This window comes from Scomber japonicus, chromosome 18 (assembly GCF_027409825.1).
Source record: "Scomber japonicus isolate fScoJap1 chromosome 18, fScoJap1.pri, whole genome shotgun sequence".
NCBI classification, from domain to species: domain Eukaryota; kingdom Metazoa; phylum Chordata; class Actinopteri; order Scombriformes; family Scombridae; genus Scomber; species Scomber japonicus.
Window position 1 is genome coordinate 11,283,799 of NC_070595.1, and position 23,387 is coordinate 11,307,185.

The following is a 23,387-nucleotide window of genomic DNA, read 5'->3' on the forward strand; positions in this document are numbered from 1 at the left end:
AAAAACTTATATACAGTATGTCAGATTCCAGTATTTTCCAGAACAGACATTTAAATGTGTATGTGCTGGCTCAGTTGGTGTCAATTACTGGGGCACTAGAGTGGAACAAAGCCAATATTAGAATTATTAGTTACACCTGTGCTTTTTCTGGATCAGGAAGTCAAAATGTGTGCTGTGAAAATGGTCCATTATTGAATGAGACACTGAATTAAAAGGGGGTAAACCCACATTTCAGAATCCAACTAAACAACATTATTTCAGATAGCTTTTTTGCCTTAACCAAACAGACCTTAACCACAGCATTGTTAAAATCATTATTTTTTTTAACAGTGATTTGTAATGGCTTTGGAAAGTATAGCCAAATGACATTGTCTTGCCAATTACTGCCAATAGGAGTGACAGAAAACGCTCCTATGTTTCACTGTGCATGATCAAGAATGGCAGGTTATCTAAAAGGCCTTTATTAAAGTAACATTCTCACGTATCATGACAGGAAAAGCTCAGGTGTTCCTAATCACATTAACGAAGGCTCTGTTATTCATCTCAGTCAAATGACAGTGTGACAGTGTGACAGTGAGCCAGCATGCACAGCACCAGGACCCTGAAAGTGAAGCAGCTAAATGGAATGTAACCATAATTTGTTTAATTATTTACAGTGTACTTGTACTGTGACATGCCGTTATGTGTTAAGTGAAAAAGGCCTTTTGTGTATGCTCAAACAGCACAACATACAGTACACCTAACAGTAAAAATGAGTCTGTAACAGTGGCGTGCACAGACTTTTTGAAGGGCAGGGGCGAAAAGAAAAAAAAGGGCACATACAGCGCGTTCTCGCCACTGAAGAGGGCACTTTAGTGCATGTTTTTGCCACCCAAGCAGGCAGTTTTGTGTGTTTTGCCAACTAGGAGGGCACCTTAGCACGCGTTTTGGCTCCCAAGAGGACACCTTAGCACGCGTTCTGGCTCCCAAGAGGGCACCTTAGCACGCGTTTTGGCTCCCAAGAGGGCACCCTAGCACGCGTTCTGGCTACCAAGAGGGCACCCTAGCATGCGTTCTGGCTACCAAGAGGGCACCTTAGCACGCGATCAACAATTGGGCCACGAGGGGGGGCGACCACTGGTCTGTAATGGAATTAGTTACACCTGTGCTAGTTTCCCCCATTCCATTGCATCTCTTGTGTTGTGTGACTCTGTGTGGCATGTTTTAATTAACACTGAACAATGTAGTACAATGTCTTTAGTTATATATTTTATTACCATTAATATTTTCTTCTCTTTTTATTGTCACTTGTAAATGATCTCATTAGCTTTGTAATTTTAGATCTTATTCTCTCCCCTTAGAGTGATCTGTCTACAGATGAAAACTAGTCTCTTGGCTAACTCTCACACATTTACACCAAAGTTTAAACATGTGCACTGTCCCTGTTAAATAAATCAGTACATAAAATGAATAAAATATGACAAGTCAAAATGTCTGATGTGAAAAAAGCCTAAAAACAAGTTCTTCTTCTTTTTTTTTTATTGTTTCTCAGTCTGGAACAATGGGGGGATGTTGGGATTGGGAATAGTGGTGGTAATGGCATGTTAGTCCAGATTTACAGCAGTGTTATATCTACAGGCTTGCTACTGTATGTCAAATCAGTCCATCAGCTTCTGGATGGCAGACATACTGATGTAACACACTGCACTATAGTTTATTTGCAGATGAAACATCTAGACAAGCAGGGGAATAAACCTGCCCGTGTTTCCCAGTGAGGGGTGAACCTGATGTTTTTAAGAATGGGGAGTCATTCATGAAAGTGAGGGCAAAACTTCTCAGCAGTCTGGATTATTTTTAGTATGGTGGCCTACATTTCATACTACCTAAAGGATGACAGCGCATGGAGAGAAGGGGGGATGTGTAATTATTTGAAGGTGCCTAGACCCTTATGTCCTCTCATTCTCTCTCTCTCTCTCTTTTTCTCTCTGTCTCGCTCTATCTCCATCCTCCCTCTCTCTAGGGGAGTTGGGGGGGGGGGGGGGGGCAGACAGAGGATCCAGCTGCTAGAATATGACAGAATCCACAAATCACAGCCTTGGGGGAGTGAAAAGTGGGGTAGAGACAGATGGGGGGTGCAAGGGGGAGTAGGTAGAAACCGATGAGCAACATAAAGCTACATGGGCAGATTAGTCAACAAAGAAATCAAACATAATTGGGATTTCAAAGGAAAGACGGTGATTAAAAGTTAATTCATGCATGGAGTCATTTTTTTAAACTTTTTTTTAACAGACAAAACAAGAGTTGATAGAGAGAGCGATGAGAACGATTAGTGAAAGAGAAGATGACAATTGTGAATGCATGGTAACAGCATTAAAAAGAAGGCAGATTGCTTCTCAGTGAGACAATGTAGCAGCTGGATGCCGTGATGTGATTTTCGCTTCCTTTGTCACCCTCGTGTCGTCCGTTTCTCATTCTAAGCCATCTGCTCCCTCCATGTCCCTTCATGTGGAGCTATACTTTCTCTCATGCCATCACACCTCTATCCCATGATATATCTTCCTCTTCCCTTCAGTCCACTTCTCTTTGCTACATTCCCTTGTTTCCTTCCTCCTCTTCCTTCATCCGTTCCTTCTTTTGTTCCTCCCCCTCCCCAGAGTGTGTAGCAGCCAATTAGCAGTCTGCACAGGACATGCTAACACCCCGGCCTATACCCCCACCCCCACCCACACCCCCACCCTAACTCTACAACCCAACTCCCTCCCAGGTGGCTTCTGCTGCACTGACCAGGTCCACCATGTTAATCGGGTATCGGTCAGAACGTGGCAAGATGGAGGCGCAGATAAGGAGGTGGTGAGAGAGAGTGAAGGGGGGTTGTTGGGATGGAGGTTGATATGAAGGTCAAACACAGGCGTGCACACACATACAGTCACGCCCACACACACACACACACACACACAGAGAGTCTGAGAGCGCGTCTGTGGAGCATCAATCACTGTTAGACATGGTGGGTGGGCACACTAGCAAGAGATTCACGCTTTAGGAAACACGGAGAGAAGCTGGCTCCTGATCCGACAAGACAAAGGGACACAGGGAACGATTGGAACGATTGGCTGAGTGTGTGTTTGTGTGTGTTTGTGTGTATTCGTGTTTGTGAATGACCGTACAGTACTTGAACATGTGTGTGCCCAAGTGTACAAGTTGTTTATGTTTGCATGTGTTCTTCACAGATGGAACACATGACCAATGACGGAGGAGTAAAACCCATGGCATGAAAAGGAGCTCATTCAAGCACAAAACATTTCATATAACAGTAGATGTTTGCATTTTGATATTTGGTGCTGTGAAGAACATGTTTTTAAATCTTCTTCAATATAATTTATATTATTTTAAAAGACAGAGGAACCACTGTAAGATGTTTCTTCTTTTCAGTAAGTCCATATTATAAACTAAAAAAAATGATCCACATACTATTTCCAAATTCTTAAGAAGACCTCATTTCTAAATATGTAAGTACAGTAAGTTAAATGTTAGGGAACACACAAGGGACACATGACATTCAAATTTTCAATCTGAGGGGAAAAAATGCATGTTAGACTTCAGGGTTAATAAAACAAGCAAACAAGCAGTCTCACATTATACATATTTGATGCTGTCAGCAGTGATCAAAGCTACTTGAGTGGGTAATTGTAGTAGTTAGTTCACCATGCACATAGCTTTAATTATGTTTTGTAATGCCCTGAGCACCAAAAATGAAATTCCATTCATCTACATTGTTCAGGGGTGGAGGCAGAAATATCTCAAAAATCTAAAAAATGAACAAAGCCAGAATTATCTGCGTGCTTAGATACCATTAAATTAAGTAAGAGAACGTGTTTTGTTGCTTGTTTCTTTGTTTGTTTGGTTTGTAATTTAGATGAAGTAACCCGGTAAATAACTTGATGTATCAAGTGATTGATTTGATATTGGTCAAATACTGGTCTGGTTCTTCCTGTTTTAAGCTTATTGCCTGGTGTTTGAGATTTTTGTGCTTTTATTCATTACTTCGTCAGTTGAATCATTCCACTTTACCATCAAGTTCAACTTTTAAAATTACACATTTTTTTAGCAACCTTAGCTTTTGACTGCATACACTGAATCTGTACAACTACTCAAAGTAACAAATATTACAAATATTACATTAATCCTTCCATAATCACCCCAAATATGAGAAAGTCTGCAATATATCTGCTGCACTGCTGCATTTCCAAGGTTAAACACTGCAGAAACATGCAGAACAGATGCAGCTATGCATGCTGGACTACTGTAGGTGGGTCTCCTCTGAAGGTTGCCTCTGGAGAATATTAAAAAGCTTTGCACATGATTTTACAGTAAAAGGCGTGCATTAAGAGATATAAAACCATGCACCATTTTTCGCTCATTTGTGTGCCTACATGAGTGTAATTTTAAGAGGCTGTATGAGCTTTTCCCCCCACCACAGGTTTGCAGTTAATATTCTTGATCAGTTGTCTCTTGCCAAGTGTTGTAATGGGAGCCGTTGAGTGAGGAACAGCGCCGGCTGGCTGCTGGGTTTTTATGGTACTGCGTGAACTCAGTGAGCTGAGTGATTCCACCGCTACAGCTGCCGCCTGGAGAATACGGATGAGATCATTTCTCCTGCACGTGCACACAAAGACTGAAGCGCACAAACAAAAGAACTCAGACGCACCTGTATAGAAATGTGTGTACATGCACGCCCAGAGGGAGAAGAGTTACACATGTGAAAATGCACACGCTCGCACATATACAGGAGGGGAATTCATATGATAGAGTATGTGCCTGTGTGGTTAGAGAGAGAGAGTAGGAAGCCATATCGCCTCTACAATCACATTACAGGCATGCCACAATTAGTCAGGAACAACCAGCTCAGCACAGAGCTCAGTAGAGGCAACTAGCGTGACAGAAAAGACACACACAAATACACACATTTATATACACACACACACACACATAAATATAATATATACACAACTGCAAACCTGTGCTTTTTGTGCCTTAATACATTCTCAGTAAAGATAAAGAGACAGCCTGACACACGCATGCAAAAAGGTGTATAACAAGCATACATGTTGACCATTTTTAACAAATAGTGAAAAGTTATAGTCAAATATGTCTTCCTCTCCTGTTCTGAATCTGTATTTAAAATATAAAATGTCCAGTCATCAATTCCCCCACAAGTCAATGTAAGTGTATACTGTATTTAGGGCTGGGCCATATGGATAAAATCATATATCACAATATTTTTACCAAATACCTCGATATCAATATTACAACAATATTGTAGGGATGACTATTGGTGCCTTCACAAAATATTTGCACAATAAGATCAGTAATTTGGATATAATGACAAAGTGGGTTAAGGCAAATAATAGAACAGCTAGAACAATCTTATCACGATATTACGATATCCAACTTCTAAGATGATATGTAGTCTCATATCATATAATATCGATATATTGCCCAGCCCTAACTGTATGTATGTGTTGGTGTGAGGGTGTGTGAGCATGACTAAGTAGATGGCTGAGCATATATGAGACATTCATATATGTGTTTGTGTGTGTGAAGTATGAACCGACTCCTTCTGTAAAAGGACTGTAAATGGTTGTCCAGTAAATGAAGAGTGTCTCACTAACAACTCTAGATAAACCTACACACACACACACACACACACACACACACATACACACGCGCACGCACACACAATACATGCACACTATTGTGTATCACTGTCATCAACCATTATACATCAAATTATATCACAAGACACTGTTCCCACTTCAGTAGCCAAAAGTATTAAAGTGACACTGTGGGAAGGCAGCTCTTCTTTAATAATCGGCTCCTAGCATGTACAACATCCACACATATATACACACGTGCACACACACACACACACACGCACATTTTCATACTCACATACTTACACACACACGGTTATATACTTTTTTCTCTAATTCCTCTTAACCAACTGTTGCAGTCTCCCACCTTCCCCTAAAAAGCAAACTTATTAAGACACATCACATTCTCTCTTTCTCTCTGTCTCTTCTTTCACTCCTCTTCAACCTCCCTCTAAGTCATCTTTAGCTTTCTGTCTCTCTTTTTCTCTATATCTCTTCTCCTCTCGCTTTCATCCTTTATTGCATTTCTTTGGCTGCATCAAAGGTCTATTCAGTAATATTTCACAGAGAAACTAATATGCGTACCCCGTGCCCTTTCTTCCTGTCTGGGTGCATACATAAATAATTAAGTAAATGCTTGATGCTCTTCTTTCCCACAACCTGGCAATGATTGGAAGGTGAGAGTGTGTGTCCATATGTCAGATTATGTGTGTGTGTGTGTGTGTGTGTGTGTGTGAGAGTACGTGTGTGTCTGTCCACACCGACCTTGACCATGCGTGTCCTCATTTTAACCCTCATTTACAAGTAAATGTGCAGACTGTTATCACTCTACACTTTTTTTTAACAATCTGCTCTTTAAAACAAGCCTGACTATCTTATTGATATTCAATAATGACACTAATATAGTCACAAAACTGCCACTCCTTTTTTATTTTTCACCACTGCCCCATATTTCATTTTGAAGTAAAAGAGCTTTGTCACTTGTAACAATGTTAGTTTGTGACCTGCCTTGGACAGCACTTACATCAATGAAAGGAGTCATGCCCCTTTCAGTGACAGACACATCTAAGAAATTAGATTTAATGGACAATATGTATCAATTAATTTTTTGGTCGTCCTCTTTTATGGGTACAACATTAGCCTGGGGACACTATTTAAATGGGTTTATGGATGAGGAGGAATAGGCTTTAAATCTCTTATGCCAGACCTGACACAAGGCTGTGATTTATGCTACAGTGCAAAGACCACAGAAGAATAAATAGCACAGGTAATTTCTGTTTCAGGTAATGTAAAATGCAAATCATGCTTAAAATGATCACTTTCCTATTGGTAATACTTGTAGAGAGATGCCACTATAATAAAGAAGTTTAAACTTTCCTCATGGTGGAACTACAGGATGGATACAACTAACACAAACCACAATTTAGTTTGAGATAATTTAGTTTTTTAAGTAATTTTCTTATCATAACAAAAATACACTGTACTGTAGGTGTAGGTAAAAGCAGTATACCAGGGTTCAGTCACCCAACAGAGCTTCTAACCTCATTTTGGTGGTGGTGGTGGTGGTTGTTATATTGCATTAAAAAACATGAAAACTAAATAATACATCTGAGCAGAAGCGGACAGACACGCAAGTGGGCTCATAAGGGTCCTCAACAAAGAGCACTGAACATAAAATCACAAACAAAAACAGCATGTAGAAAAACAACACGGGAACACACAAAAAAAAAAAAAGTTAATGTTCCAGTGTGTGGGTGACAGAAAAAGAAGAGTAGGACAATACTCTTTTCACTCTTTTTTATATTAAGTGCGTGTACTGTATTATGTATGAGCGCATCTGTACTTACTTTCACTTTACTTACTTTTCATTTACATAATCACATTTTTTGTTGTAATTTTTTTATTTTTTTTATTTCTCTAATGGACCCCAGGAAGAGTTTCTGTTAAGGATCCAAAAGAACAAATGAAAAGAGATTATTTGCAAAAAATGAATTACTAAAGTTAATTTTATGAGATTTATCTAACTTTTTTTTGAAGTATTGTTCTATATCAAAAAGGATTGTAAGTGTTACCATATCACTGTATATTTCTGCAGTAGTCATGTAAAGATTGCAACTTTTCCCAAAAACTACCTCCAATGCTATTTGATTACTGAAGGAATGTTTGGGAACAGTTTGACCCTCTTTTAACAAGCTTTTGAGTTCACTTTCAGAGATTTGTGAGTATAAAGTGAAGCCCTGGGGACTGCTTGGCCTCTGTGATGAAAGGGAATGTTAAACACTCACATTAGCTCAATAATTCACTAGTCCTCTAAGTACAGGAGAAAAAGTGTGGACCTGTATACGCTCTCTCTGTAGTGGCACACACATGTACTTACACAAACAAAAGCACACACACACATACATAGATCTGCCAGATTGGTTATTATTAATGCACTGGTTTTTTGCAGGTAGAGTGAATAACAACCCTTGGATGACTGAATAACTTTAAGCTTGAAAGACATACCTGGAAGAAAAGCTATAGCTAGTTTATGAGTTTATGAGCTACGGTGCTTTGGGAGCTAAACAGTAACATACAATCAAATGAAGTATCTATCAAATTAAGGCACTCATTTCACTCTGAAGATATGTTGAAGTTGTGAAGTTACTGCTAATGTAGACAGAACTCTCTTGGTTATTTATAATTCGTGTTGAATCTTCCTGCTGATCTTACTTGCTGAGTCAGGTGAGCCGAAGGCCATAAACTAACGTGCATGAAAACCGGATATAATTAGCATAGCGTACACACGGCAAAGTCCGAAAGTTATCTATTGCTGCATCAACACAAGTAAATATAATACCATAAGTACAGCAATGCAGCAGATGAATGCTCTTTTTCATTTATGTACAAATCACTTGGAATGAAAGTTATAGCAATGCACATATCAGGTACGGATCAGGACACAATGAAGGAACCGATGGGCTCAGGCTTACTCAGAGACATTTATTGCAGGCAGGGGTCAAAACCAGGTAGGCAATGGTGCAATGGTACAATGATTGGCAGGCTAAACTCAAAACTGGTCACTCACAGGAAGATACTCGCTAGAACTCTGACTCTCAGGACAAGACGATCTGGCACAGAAGGGAAGGGAAACACTGCTTAAATACACAAGGAGAGGAAGACAATTAGATGAAACGCATTAGGGCGAGGAAAGCAATCACACAGGCGGGAAACTTGACAGGAAGACATGGGATAAGACAAGGACTTCAAAATAAAACAGGAAGTGGCACAACAAGAACAGAAAATCAACTAAAACCCTAACAGACCCTGACAGCACAACCCTCAGTCCATCACTTTGACCAACACACAGAAACAAACCGCTTTGGACCGCATGATAGTATATTGTCAGTTATTATATAACACCACCATGTGGGTTGGCTCACCGGATACAATTAGCAGTACTAAATAGACAGATACATAACAGTACAGACATAGAATCACCATATGCATCACTTTTAACTTCAGGGCCTTTTCTTTCTCTGTAAACATCTAACTAAAGGAACAAGAAGAAAAACACATTTTTGAGTGAAAGGGAACTTTAATATCTTTCATTAATTGGCCGACAGATACAAACAACCCTCTCTTGACCTCTGACATACACAAAAAAATCAGTATCCCCAAGCAATTGTTTTAAAATATTTCATGCAAGATTAATTCAGGCAAATTAGCGTAATTCATGACACCCAAATTGAGTCCTGTTGCATAACGAGGGTTTCTTTTACCTCTCTAAATTTCTGCAGCTGTTCGAGGGGAACTGGAGATGATTACGCAACACACACACACACACACACACACACACACACACACACACACACACACATACACACACACACACACTCACATTCACACATCTCACATGTACTGATGCACACACACACACACACACACACAGGCAGCACATGTGAAACCCCACACAAAGATACACACACACACACACGTGCACAGATGTGTACGGAAAGAGATAGAAAGAAAAAAACGCACACATAGAAAAACATCAGGAAATGTCGATGAGTTTGCGAGCAAGTTTTTAGATGATGGTGCAGTACAATTACTTCTTTTGAATAATTGAATCCTAGCGAGTTAAGAAGCAGTGGCCAGGGGTTTGCTTTGTTGTTTCTTGAAGAACAATTAGGGAGAGAAGGGGAGAGAAAGGGAGGGAGAGAGAATGAGTCATGGTGACTTTGAGGGAGACCAGTGGGACTTCAGAAGGCTGTCAGAGTTAAAGCACCTCTTTGTAGATAATGAAAAAGAAATAATTGAATAAAGAGATTCATTCACAATGCAAGCCACACAAAAATAATGCCTACTCCCTTATGCAGGCATACACCAATGAGCTCTAATTATCACACACACACACACATATACATATACATATCATGATCACAACAACAGGAAGTGTGCGTGTTTGTGTGTGTGAGCAAGGATATGACCAAAAAAAAAAAAAAAGAAGCTTCCAATTAATATCCTCCTCTATTCACCCATCGCTGCACAATTTTTAAATTATGCCTGACAGGTTAACCGGACAGAATGGTTGAATTAAATTTAGATAAGCAAAGATCTAGTGTGTGCTGTAACCGGACGGAGGTGAAGAAACAAAAAAGGAAGGAAGGGGGGAGGGGGGGGGTAAAAGCACAGAAAAAGAGGAGGGAGGAATAAACGCTGCAGGAAAAGAAATCAAATGAAGATAATGCAGAGGTTAGAGGACAATGAAATAGAAGTTAGACTAGTGGGTCAGGGATATTCATTGCATGATATTCCCCCTCTATCTCCTCCCATGTTTTTTTGTGTCAGTATTGCCCAAAGCTGTCCCCAAAAAAAGAATGAGGAGTTAGAGCACGCATGTTATTTTGGCTAATGATGCTTTCCATGGTGCTGACAAGAAACGCTTGTGATCTCAGCAGGACACTTTATGGTTCTGTCCATGGTGCTGAAAACAGATGATATACATTCTGTGAAAGATGTAAACCAAGAGGGACACTGGAACATTATTAAATGTACTTGTCTGTCCTCTTTTTTCCCTGTTTTATCTGTCTCCCATCTGTTCATCTCTCATTTCCGTCTTCCCATCTTTTGTTCCCACTTCTGTCATATACTATCACTATGTTCACGTATCTCAACAGAGTAATAAGAACTGCATATAGCATATAGTATTGTAGTCTGACTCATGATGGTCAGTTTTTTTCTTAAAGAATCAAAATAAATGCAGCAGACCTGAGATATTTATATCTTATTTATTTTACCCATGCATTCCTCATCCTTCCTCATACTCATTCAGTTTATCAGACCTTATGTAGCTGCCCTTCAAGCCACATAAAACTTTATAGAACTTTATTTTTGCATCTGCATTACTAGACTTTGATGTGTAAAATTGCTGGAGCTTCTCTTTAATTCACGTGTGTGTATTGTGACTGTCACTTCATTTGGTTCAACATGACAACATTAAATTCAGTTCACATGAGAGTTATTTATTCTGATTGTTGTTTTGATTAATAATCATTGATCATTCTTGAGTTAGAGTTGTAATATTTATGTAAATATATATGTGATATAAATGTATAACCCTAACCCTGCATATTGACTGTAATTATATAACAGTGGTCTCTCTCTGATATGGTCTCTCAATAAGTAGTGGGCAGTCAATCAATCAGTCAGTCTTCATTTATATTGTGCCAAATCACAACAAAAGTAATCTCAAGGCACTTTACCTATAGAACAGGTCTAGACCGTATCAGGTACGGATCAGGACACAATGAAGGAAGCGATGGGCTCAGGCTTACTCAGAGTCGTTTATTGCAGGCAGGGGTCAAAACCAGGTAGGCAGTACAACAGGCAAAGGTACACATAATCGGCAGGCTAAACTCAAAGGTCGGGGAATCAAAACTGGTCACTCACAGGAAGACACTCAAGGAAATAATACAATGGAACTCTGACTCTAAGGACAAGACGATCTGGGAGAGAAGGGAGGGGAAACACTGCTTAAATACACAAGGAGGGGAAGACAATTAGACACAGGTGAAACACATTAGGGCGGGGCAAGCAATCACACAGGCGGGAAACTTGACAGGAAGACAGGGGTAAGACGAGGACTTCAAAATAAAACGGGAAGTGGCACAACAAGAACAGAAAATCAACTAAAACCCTAACAGACACAAACAGACCCTGACAGACCGTTCTCTTTTAATTTAAATTAAAGAGACCCACCATTCACATATGAGCAAGCACATGGCGACAGTGGCAAGGATAAAAACTCCCTTTTAATGGGAAGAAACCTCAGGCAGAACCAGGATCTAAGTGGACAGCCATGCGCCTCTAGGACTATCTAAGTACAATGATGTGATTACTTTTTCATTAACAAATAGGTTAAAAGATTAGTGACTGAATTCCACATTGTACATGTGGAATTCAGTCACTAATGGCAGTAACACTATTATTTGTGGGCTTACCAGTAGTTTTATGGATTCAGTGGATAGACTGGTCCAGTATAAAGACTGTGACTGAGCTAGTCTGTGTAATGAATAAAGTAATGTAACTACTAACTTTAGCTGTTTTTAGCTGTATTTAAATGTTTTAATGTGCAACTGACTTTCCTATTTCCATTACATTGCACTTCCTTCCTCACCTGCCTCCTTCCTTGACTTTACCACCTCCCTTTTATTAGTCTGTTTCTCCTCCCTTCTGTGCTCAACATGCCCTGCCAAACAATGGGAGAGTTTTAAAAGCAAAAAGCCCTGTCCATCCCCATGTTTATCACCAGTCCAGTGTCTCCATCTCATATCCCGCCCATGTTTATTTCCAGTTCAGTGTCTGTGTGTGTGTCTGTGTGTGTATGTGTGTGTATGGATGTATAGCGGTTCATTGCATTATGTAAAGTGCTGAGTAGACAGGCAGCCAAAGTTCAATGCATTCAATGTGTGGGCAGAAGGCAGAAAATAATGGTGTTATCCTGGGATAAGCCCTCGTTTACCCTGTAAATAGTGTGTGAGGGGAAAAGTAACGGAGGGGAGGGAGGATGACAGAGAGACTTCCTCATTGGAATCAGTCTACTGAAATGACTCCATTTACTTCATTGAACACACACAAAACAAGAACGAGACTAGTAAGTGAGAATGAAGCATCCAATGAGTGGGCAAGCCAGAGTGCAGCTATACTCTCTCTAGTCATTGAATCAGTCTATCTCTATGTGCTTGTTAGAATTGCAATTTAAAAATTCTGCCACTAATTTTGCCACTAAAGACATGCAAAAAGGCAACAGTAATAATATATCATATAGGATGTCACTACTCTACAAATAAGAGTTTTTATTCTCCATTATTTAGTAAACATGTTTCAAAATCTGGACAAAAATAATTAAAAAAACATTCTTGCACAGCTGAGTAGTCTTTGTGACAGTTGCATTGGTGAAGTAGCCATACACTTGCACACTGTCATCACTTGCTTTATTAAAGACACACATCACTTGCTATATTAAAGGTACTTTCATTTATACAACATTTCAATCAAAGACCTTCTTGCCACCTACAGAAAAATACAACTTAATTAAGAGAAAATAGAAACACAGTCCCAGCCATGCAAATAAACTGTACCACTAAACAACTCATCTGCATGTATATCCACTACAATAAAATTCAAGTTCCTGCCTCACAGTCACTGAGGGAGAACGAAAAAGTAAAAGACAGTTAAAGGAAGAAGCAGGTGACTTGGAGAGGAAGGAGGTATGAGGAACGGAAAGAAGTAGACAAGACAGTAACAGAAACAGGGAGAGACATGACAAGAGATTTAACAGAGAAAAAGTAGGTGATACAGAAGGAAAGAGACTGATACAAATATGAAAAAGAAACACAGAGCGTGAATAGCATCAAGGGAAAGAGGGGATAGAAAGAGAGCTCTGCTGAGCAGCATCTGCTCATATGGCCGTGTTGTTTGCGTGTTTCAGAGGGAATGCAGCACGCTGTACTCTACAACACCTCAAACAAATGTTTGCGTGTGTAAATTCTAGCACCCTGAGACAGATATTAATGTAGGAGGCCCATATGTCACACACATGCCACCCACTGAGAGCTTTGGCACGCAAAGAGTATACAACTAGATAGGGTCATATTTATTTAAGACTGGCTTAGAAAATTGTAAAACCAAAAGCCAAGAAATGAAAATGATAGCTTTTAAGTTCTAGAGGGAATTCTATGTGTGCTTTAATATCTGGCATCAGGCCTGTTCATAGCCTCAAACAATGGACATGATCAGAGATTTCACACAAAAATACAATGCAGGTGTAATTATTTGCTGTGTTCATTTGCTGTGCAGTTATTGGTACTGTAATTGTACCCAGTTGTCTTGTTGCAAAATTGGCAAAATCTTCATGAATCACATTTAAAATAGCGACAGATTAAACTGCTGGAGAAAATCATATTATTCAAAGAAATAGGAAAAATACACTTATTTGCTTTCTTGCCAAGAATTAGATGAGAAGATTGATACCATACACTGTCATGTTTGTAGAGTAAATATGAAGCTACAGCCAACAGCCTGTTAGCTTAGCTTAGCATACAGACATGACACCATTTTTTATTTGTGTGTTTTGATACCAATGATGTAAGCTGGTTTTTAGTGGAATTGTACCGAGTTTGAAGTAACTGTTTTAAGAGGGGGGGGGTTCTATTTAGGTATGTATTTATGTTATATTGTAATTGTAATTGTAATTGGTTGTATTTATTTTAACATGGACCCCAGGAAGAGTAGCTGTTGCCTGGGTAACAGCTAATGGGGATCCAAATCAGCTAAAACTAAAACACCAGGAAGTCCCTGTGTCAAAAGATGGTCCAGCAGGTAATCCCCTTGTGCAACCACTCTTTATTTTTTGTAAAAAATTAAACAAATCAGCTATGTATTAATTAGTGAGCTTTAGAGATGCTGATTTTCTTTATACCAGGTAAACCAAATCAACTTATGGTTTGGACTTGGTTTTAAATCCAAACCATAAATTAAGCTTATGACTGTAGTTTCATATTTAGCATAGAGATATTTAATCTCAGCAACAAAATAGTGTAGATCCCAGAATTTCACAGCATGCCATTTGAGTAAATTAACTTAATATGAATATTTAGTTTTCACACTTTTAAGATATTGGTTGCATGCATTGAGGAAAACATATGATTTTGAGGCTTCTGCTCTAATAATTTAATATGCACTTTGGCTAACATTGCAGACCAGACCCACAAACAGCTGGTGTGTTACTTTACCAGCATGTATTCTCTGTAACACACTCGCTATAGAAAATGTGATACCACTTGTACGATCAAAAGACAGTTTTTCACATGTGTCATAAAGTAAACTTCTCTTTCATGGCATCCTTTGACCTCTCCTGCCCTTTAAGTCCTTGTTTTTTTCCTTCCCTCTCCTTCTCTCACATTCTTACATGAAATGATGTGACATACACGCCACTTGGCTGTTCATCCAGTGTGCCCTACAGTTCCATAAGTGCACTCATTTTAGCTAGCAGGACTCAAACTCTTCTCCTTGATTCTCTTACTTTTATGCTCTATGCATTAAACAACACAGGACTCTCCTCTCTGTGTTTCTCCTTGCTACCCACGCCACTCCCTCCTCCGATTTTTCTTTCTTCTTCGTTCCATCTCTCTTTCTCTGTGACAGTAGTCATGTCAGAGTAAGGCTGGCTGAAGCCCTTGCAGCAGTCAGCCTCTTTGATGTTGAGCCCTGCTGAATTAGGCCATCACCCAGCGGTGCTCTGCTGCCTGCCTGCCTGCACAGACACACTAGTCACACATGCACACACACATAAATGCAGTACGCTTGCAAGCACACGCATACAAACAAAAACAAATGCATGCTGGCAGGAAAGCATGCACATGCAAAACCAAGTATACATGCTTCCAGTCACACAGAAGTAGTGAGTATGCGCACACACACCGTGCAGGCCTCACAGTGCTTTATAAAAAATATGCACTAAAACATGTCCAATAATTTTCTATTCTCACCCTTCCAGTGTCTTTCTTCACACATACACGCGCACACACACACAATGTGAATCACATTCATAGGCTCTAAGTCCTCATTTCCTTCTCCGCTTCTCTTTAATAAACATAAATTTGAATTCTTATGAGTGCTTCTCCTCTGAGGCCTCTATACTATAGTACATCAAAAAACACGCACACACTCATGAACACACACACAGGGAAAATGTAGGACATTCAGAGAGAATTTATTCAAGAATACAGAATACCGGGAAGAATTTATTCCCTTTCAATCTGCTCTCTCTGGCTCTTACAATATGGTTGTGTGAATAAGGCCAAAGCCTCCTGAATTACACATAAAAACACACAAAGCTTGAGACAGACGGCCGACCTGACATTTCATAAAATGAACATGAAAATAAAAAATATATACTCTGTTCACAAAACGAGAAATTCGTACTCCATCATAAAATGATGAGACAAGGAGAAACTCTGGTATCCCAAATTATATGCACTAAAATATTTTAGTACATTGTGTGAGGAGCTCATGTTCAGTGAAAATGTTTCATTCAACCAAAACGTTTCTTCAAGCTGCCCTAATCAATCAAAATGTTATCAATAATGTGAAAGGTGTTCACATTGCTGATATAATGTGAACATAACAGACAGAGAACATAACAGAGAATTATCATCTGGCTCCACATTTCCCTTCAGCTTTACGAAGTGTTTTAGCATCATTTAGTTCATTGTTTTGGTTTTATAGCCCCTCATCTTTACTGTTTTGGTTCAGTCTAACTGCTCTCATCCAGCTAATTTCCAGTCACAGCAGGCAGTCCTAATAAACTCACTGCACTTGCACAGAACCAAACTGCAGGCAAGTCAGCGACTGGTGGACATAGTGGAGCGTTAGGCATGAATATTTCTTTAATCAAGCTGTTATAGTTAGCATAAAAAATGTTTGTTTTCTAAAATAAATGTAACAATTTACTAGAGATACTTAGATCACATGCCAGGTCATATTTAACAATACGTGCCCAAAAAAATCAATCATGTTTTCTTCCTGTAAAACTAAATATAAAGTGCTTACGTATGCTTGAAAGATCAGATAAAATAAGATAAGATCAACTTTATTATCCTGAAGTAAATGTGTCTTGGGCTAAAAGTGCTGAATACAGCTGCACATAAACAACATACATGACAGACCCAGTGACAGGTCCAAAAATGCAAACAGTGAACACAATAACATAATAGGATTGACATGTTTTCACAGTTGCATATAGTTGAATATTGCACGTATCCCTAGGTAACCATGGACATAGTTGGAGATTGCACATATTCCTACGTAAACATGGACAGGTTATGGTACAAGGTAAAGAAGAAAAAAATTCCAACTCATTCCAACCAATAATATCATGACATCCACCAGCATCACACAGCTAAGAGTCATTATGTCATGCCCACTTTTCAAGGTTCAAATCAAAATCCTCCTGCCTGTCTATCCTGTTTCACTCAAAAAATACCTCATGATACAGAAACTATATACTCTTGAAATGCTGTTTAATACTCCTAAAATTGCAGTCATGTGAAATGGTATTTGTAAATGGTATTTGTGTCATTTGTGTCAGAGTAAAAAAAAAAAAGTATGTCTCAGCGAAAAAATTGGACCAAAACTAATAACATTTCAAGTAAAAAATGTTAGCACTAGAGCACTGTGAGCATATTGCCATGGCAGCGTTGGTATTTGAAGCACCAGTGTGTCTACGTACAGCACAAAGGGCTGATAGCTTGGTTGCTGTCTTGCTCAGATTGAATCAGTACATTGTATCAGTAATGCAGCAGCAGCATTTTCACAGTTTCAGTTTCACTCCAGATCTCTGAAACTCATGTTTTTATAACTTTTATTTAATTTAGGAATTATTCACTCTTCAAATTTTCCTTATTAAGTACAGTATGCCAATATTAGGTTGCACAAGGTTTGTAATGAGAGTATAATAATTCACAATTTTCAAGAAAAAGTACAACAAACTGTATGCACATGACTACAATCTACTGTAATAAAAGCAAACCAAAGCAAAAAAAAAAAAAAAAGGAGAAAAAGAAACAAATTGAGAAAGGAATCTCCTCTCTCCCTCGCTCTCTCTCTCTCTTTGTTTCTCTATTTATCTCTCTGTCTTTCTCTCTCTCTCTCTCTCTCTCTCTCTCTCTCTCTCTCTCTCTCTCTCTCTGTGCTCTCTGGTGGCTGGGAACAGCCCTGTGGTCAAACTGGAGAGCAGCCAAGGATATTTCCATCAATTAGTTGATTTTTTTTTTTTATGCCCCATCTATCTCTGCCTAACTCTCTCTCTATTTTTCTGTTCTTTACTCCATCTCTCCCTCTCTGTCTGTCTCATTATTTCCACTGTTGTTGGCTTGAGAACATCAGAATGTAGGACACTTAAAGAGCAAAAGCTTAAGTAATCACTCAAATCTAATTTATTAGACACTTACGGGCAACTTGTGTTTGTGTTTTCTTGTCTCTGTGGTTGATTGAGGGTCATGCACCTTTAAATTTCTGTTTTTTGAAGTGTTGTGTATATGAGAGAGTGCAGAGTGCAGGTGGCACCAGCAGTTCGCATAAGATAATCAGCACCCACATTTGCCACACACACATAAAATTAAATTGCACAGTTGTGCCTCTCCACGCTGCACACCGCACACAGTGTGTCATCACTGCATATCAATTACACAGGGAAGTGAAGATCTATTTCTAATTCAATCAGTCAGTGCTGGTGTCACATCCCTCGCTCTCTGGCTTTCTCCCTGTCTCGCCTGTTCTCTCGGCCTCTTTCCCCCATTCGCCCTAACTTGATTCTCACTGATGCATCTCAGTCATCATGGGGCTGGTGGGCATGGGTGTCAGGTTTGTGTTTGTTTATGCATGTGTGAGAGAGTATGTGTGTGTGTTTTTTTGTACTTGAATCACTGTGGGAAACAGTTTAAGGTTTAGACTTGTAGAGATGCAACATTTTATTTTTCAAGTGACATAATCCTGACCTGACCTTGTTTCTCGGGCTACTTTTAGTGTAAGAAGATGGTGAAGAAGTACTATGTGGGGCAAGAGGCATATTCAAACATTGGTATATCATTCTCAAATGAACTGTGACCCTGTATTTGTGTAAAAAAAAAAAACTAAATAAATTAGAAACTGCCTCCTGCAATTCCGTAGTGAAATTAGAATTTTTAATGAAAAATCATCTTTATTGGTGTGTGTGTGTGTGTGTGTGCGCGCGTGTGTGTGTGTGTGTGTGTGTGTGTGTGTGTGTGTGTGTGTGTAAAAATTTAAGTTGTTACAAAAATGACAATCACAGAGACATGCAATGACTAATGAAAAAGAACTGCCTACCTCCTTTGTCTAAGTTATGTGTGTAATGTGTTTGTGCTTTCACTAGTGGCCTCCGGTTCATTGATACAGCATGTAAATAACTGGATCTGGGGCAGATAATTTTATGTCCAAGAGATGGTGCCAGATTTTCCACTCAATTGCTGTTTCCTTATTAGATAAAATTCACCCCCTGAAGGCAGGCAAACTGGATCATTGTGGTACCATGGTGATAACTGTAAAGTGAAAGAAGTTGCTAAGTGGCCACCAAAAGATTTCTTTCTAAAACTTTTAGAAACCACTAGCCTAGCCGCTATCCACCAAAAGCTGCTTACCTTAAAAGACAGAAAAGTCAACAAGGTTTGTAAAAAAAAAGTCCAATAGGAGAATGAAACAGCCAGGATTGATTTGTCATACAGCATATAGGAGGTGGAGAGCATGTGAGCAAGTCAGTGAGGTTAAAGCCAAAATCCAAAGCTCTTTTCAGTTTGTCCTTCAGTTTTTATTATATTTCTTCACTCAAAGTTGCTTAGGTAACAGGCATTTTTTTTACTGACGAGACCAAATGGTATAAAGAAGTGAATAATAAGTCCTTTAAGAAATTCACATTCATCCGAGGTGGCAAACTTCTATGGAAAATTGTATTAGCACTCTCCTCATGTTTCCAGCTTACTTTCAGTCATACTCAGATCCACATTCATACAGCAGCAATGCGGGAAATGAGGCGGAGAAAGTGAAATTTCTGACATGCCTGAAATCCAACCAATTGCTCGACAACTAGATCATTAATCATGCATCATGATTCTCTCAAACTGCATGTTGAATGATAATGGATTTGGCAGAAATTGAGCCAAAGTCTAAAAGTTGTCAGGTAGGACCAATTCAGGATTAAAATTGTGCTTAATCCATACAACTTCTGCCTGGTTTAATGCTAACGTGGATAAGTATAATCTTTGTCTTAATATGTGAAAAAAAGAGCAAAATCATCAGAATAGGTTAATATGATTTACATATAATAGCACTATAATATACACCTCAACCTTCTAGTAAATATAATTAGTAATTTTTCAGCTTCTCAACCTCACGTTTCTTTTTGTGACATAACTTAATACCGCAGACTCTGTGGCAGATGCTATGTATTCTGTAGGCCAGTTAAAGTAACGCCCTGGTTCTGTCCTGGGTAACCTGCATATCTAAAAGGCTTTATGAATACATCTGTTATTTAAGCAGAAACATTATGTAATAAATGCTGATACAGATGCGCAAATGGTTATCGAGCCTCAGCTAATCGTTACTTTCATTCTCCCCCACAAGAGCTTAACGACTGTAGCATCTTACCTCACATTCTGGATACAGTGTACAAAAATTGTGTTTAAAAGAGCAGTCTCAGAAAATGTATTCATGAAAAAAACATATATGTCATCTTAAGTCAGAGTCAGTACTAAAAGGCTATGATGTACCAGAGTTACAGAAGACTTACTGGTTCTCCTTTAATGGTGTAATGTTGTTATTCCCTCTTGAGAATATTCTCATAACATTGGTTGATGGAAACAAAGACTGATTTGCATTTTCTTTGGCTGACTTTTCAGAAAAGAGTTTAATGAACTCTCTCTCTCTTTTTCTCTTAGATCATAACCATCTGAACAACGCAGCCTTGTCTCCCCTGGGTCCGGCCATGGCCTTGTCTCACCCTCATAACAACCTGGGAATTGGCTTCAATAAGTACACTTCGCTCAAGGCCGTGGGTGAGTATTACATACACACACATACTGACTACATGGAAACATGCGGTAGGCATGTTTGAATATTTATACACACATACTATCCAGAGTAAACCATTATATATGCTGCGTGCTGAGAGAAACAAAGCTAATGGATGAAACTTCTGAGGTGAATGTAGCAAAACCAACAAGACCTCCAAATTAAATGACCGTTTATACCAGGCGGGGAGTTCCGGTCCTCTGAAATGAGGCCAACGCGGAAGTAACTTAGAGCTGCATTCTATCAAAAGGCCTCCAGGGGGCAACTGTTTTGTGTTCAAAAGGACTTCCGTCTCTATACAAGTCAATGGAGAATTCACCAACTTCTCTATTGATTTCTAACCTCAGTAAACATTTTCAAAATGTGTTTATGGTCTCAATTGCTAGTTTAAAGCCTTCTTCAATGCAGTATGATGTTCATTTGTGAAATTTTGGCCTCCCTGATTTTATATTTGACAATAAAGCAGGGTATGCATTGGGGCGTGTCTACGATTGACAGGTTGATTGACCAATGTCCTCGAGATCCAGCCGTCGCAACCAATCGCAACCTCCCCGCTCCGCCCAGGTTTAGGCACAAAAACCACTTGGTTAGGGAAAGATCATAGTTTGGATTAAAACTTGTTGGATCACTTGAAACAAGATTTCTATTTCCTTAAAGTTTAATAGTTCAAAAATGTCTGAAAACATGACACTCATGGTTGTAAATGAACAGCAGTCCTCAACCTATGTCCAGAGTCCACTTCTTGTCATCTAACTAACACTAAGTATCCACTCAACCTGCCACATCTCAATAAGGAAGTCACCTTATATTGAAGACATCTGAACTCCGTTACTTTCCTGGTTCACAATTACAATGACTGTAAAATGGCGTCTCTCACGCAACCATAGCTAGCAGTCATTTTTGGCGACTGAATTTATGACTGTTGTTTCTCTTGGGCGGACAGCTTTAACAAAACAGATCCGGAGCACATGGCTTACTATACAGAGTTCAGTGAGGCCAAATATTATACAATATAAACAAACCTCGATCCATAAGGAGGATGATGAAAAACACTAAATGTCCTCATGCTGATGCACTCACTGGGCGGGAGAGTGGTTATGGAAGAGCAACCACCCATTAAGATAATGGATTTTTTATGAGTCTGACTCTCATTCAGCCATGTTGAATCATGCTTCATGTTCGAGTGTTGTGGCTGATTTCTAATCTCCCAGTCATCCATATAATGACATTGCTGCCATGATATAAATAATAAGGTCGAGTTATGCCGCTCACAAGGAATAAGCATCTCTTTCTGTAATCTCCTGCCTGCAAATAAATAAGTATGCTCTACCAGTGGACGCATTAATGGGTCAAACATTTGAAAACTTACTGCAGCTGTTTTTATAATATTACAGTTACCCTCTTTTGTAAATTTCTCTGCCTGTAAGGCTCTTTGGCAGAGTGCAACACTATTGTAGTATCAGTACATTTCACAGTCAGGGGTGTAATCAAACTGGGAATGTGTATCTAACATTACCCAATATGACATGGTGAGTAGTATTGAAAAATGGAAGGACCGTATTTTTTGTTCATTGAGAAGGTAGTATGATACTAAATATGAGACTGTCCTACCCTGAAAAATGACACAATAGGTCGTGATGTCAGTCACCCAAAAACAACATATAGTTATGTCTGAATGACAGAAGCCATCTAGGCATCTGTAGCATATACATATTAGGTATGACCTTCATTCACTCTGGGAGGAAGACTATTAGACTATCCACTATTAGACTAGTGGACTTTGCCACAGGACACCGCTGTTCATTTCCCTTTTTCTAACCATGAGTATCATATTTCCAACTGCAAGACAATTTTTTAAAAACTGTAACTACCATTATTCCCCAGCCTTAACTCTGTGGTTATTATTGTAACCATGACGATGAAGGTCACCTACCTTTAAGTAGTCACTTGAATCCTTACCCCATCTTTCTATAACCTTAAGTAAGTGCTCATTTTAACACATGATCTTTCCCTGAAGGTAACCAAGTGGCTTTTGTGCCTAAATCTAACCACAGCATTGTCACATATTAAATAACAGTTTGGGAGAGCACAGAGAAATGATGTTGTCCTGCCGATTATTGCTGATATGGGTGAAAACGTTCCCATGTGTCATTCAGGAGTGTGTATTCTGTTGTTTAATTTTGACTTTTTGCACACAAAAAAAGTGGTACTTTTCAGTTAATCATACTTTTAGTGGTGACTAAAAGTTTAACCCAGCCATTGTCACAACTACATGGTAAGCTTTATTAAAATACTTAATTAGAATCACAAGCTGCTGTTATCAGTCAAATTGAATTGCACAAGTTAGTGAATCATTCCTGATATTAATATATTTGAGTTTGGTGTTATTTAAACTGAGTCAATGATCTGTGTGATAGTACTCCCCAGATTTCTGTACAGCTGCAAACACAAATGATAAGGATTCATCAGGATTCTGTTCTTTTTTCCTTGGATTTAGAATCATAAACAACCCCCCTGGTATAACACAAATAACCTGGTGTTACATTAATGGTGCATTAGCTTTATGGAACTGAGGGAAGTCCTGTATTGAATGAAGCATAATTAGGATCCTTGTTGCCTCACAACCATCAC

At 39.0% G+C, this 23,387-nt stretch overlaps 1 protein-coding gene across 1 annotated transcript in view; it reads left to right on the forward strand.

Moving 5' to 3' along the window:
* The window catches only part of LOC128379095 (protein shisa-8), a 93,016-nt gene that overhangs the window by 61,730 nt on the left and 7,899 nt on the right, over positions 1–23,387 (forward strand). Inside the window, exon 3 of the mRNA XM_053338718.1 lies at positions 20,624–20,740. Within this exon, the coding sequence (XP_053194693.1) occupies positions 20,624–20,740 (117 nt within the window). The remainder of the gene's footprint in view (positions 1–20,623; positions 20,741–23,387) is intronic.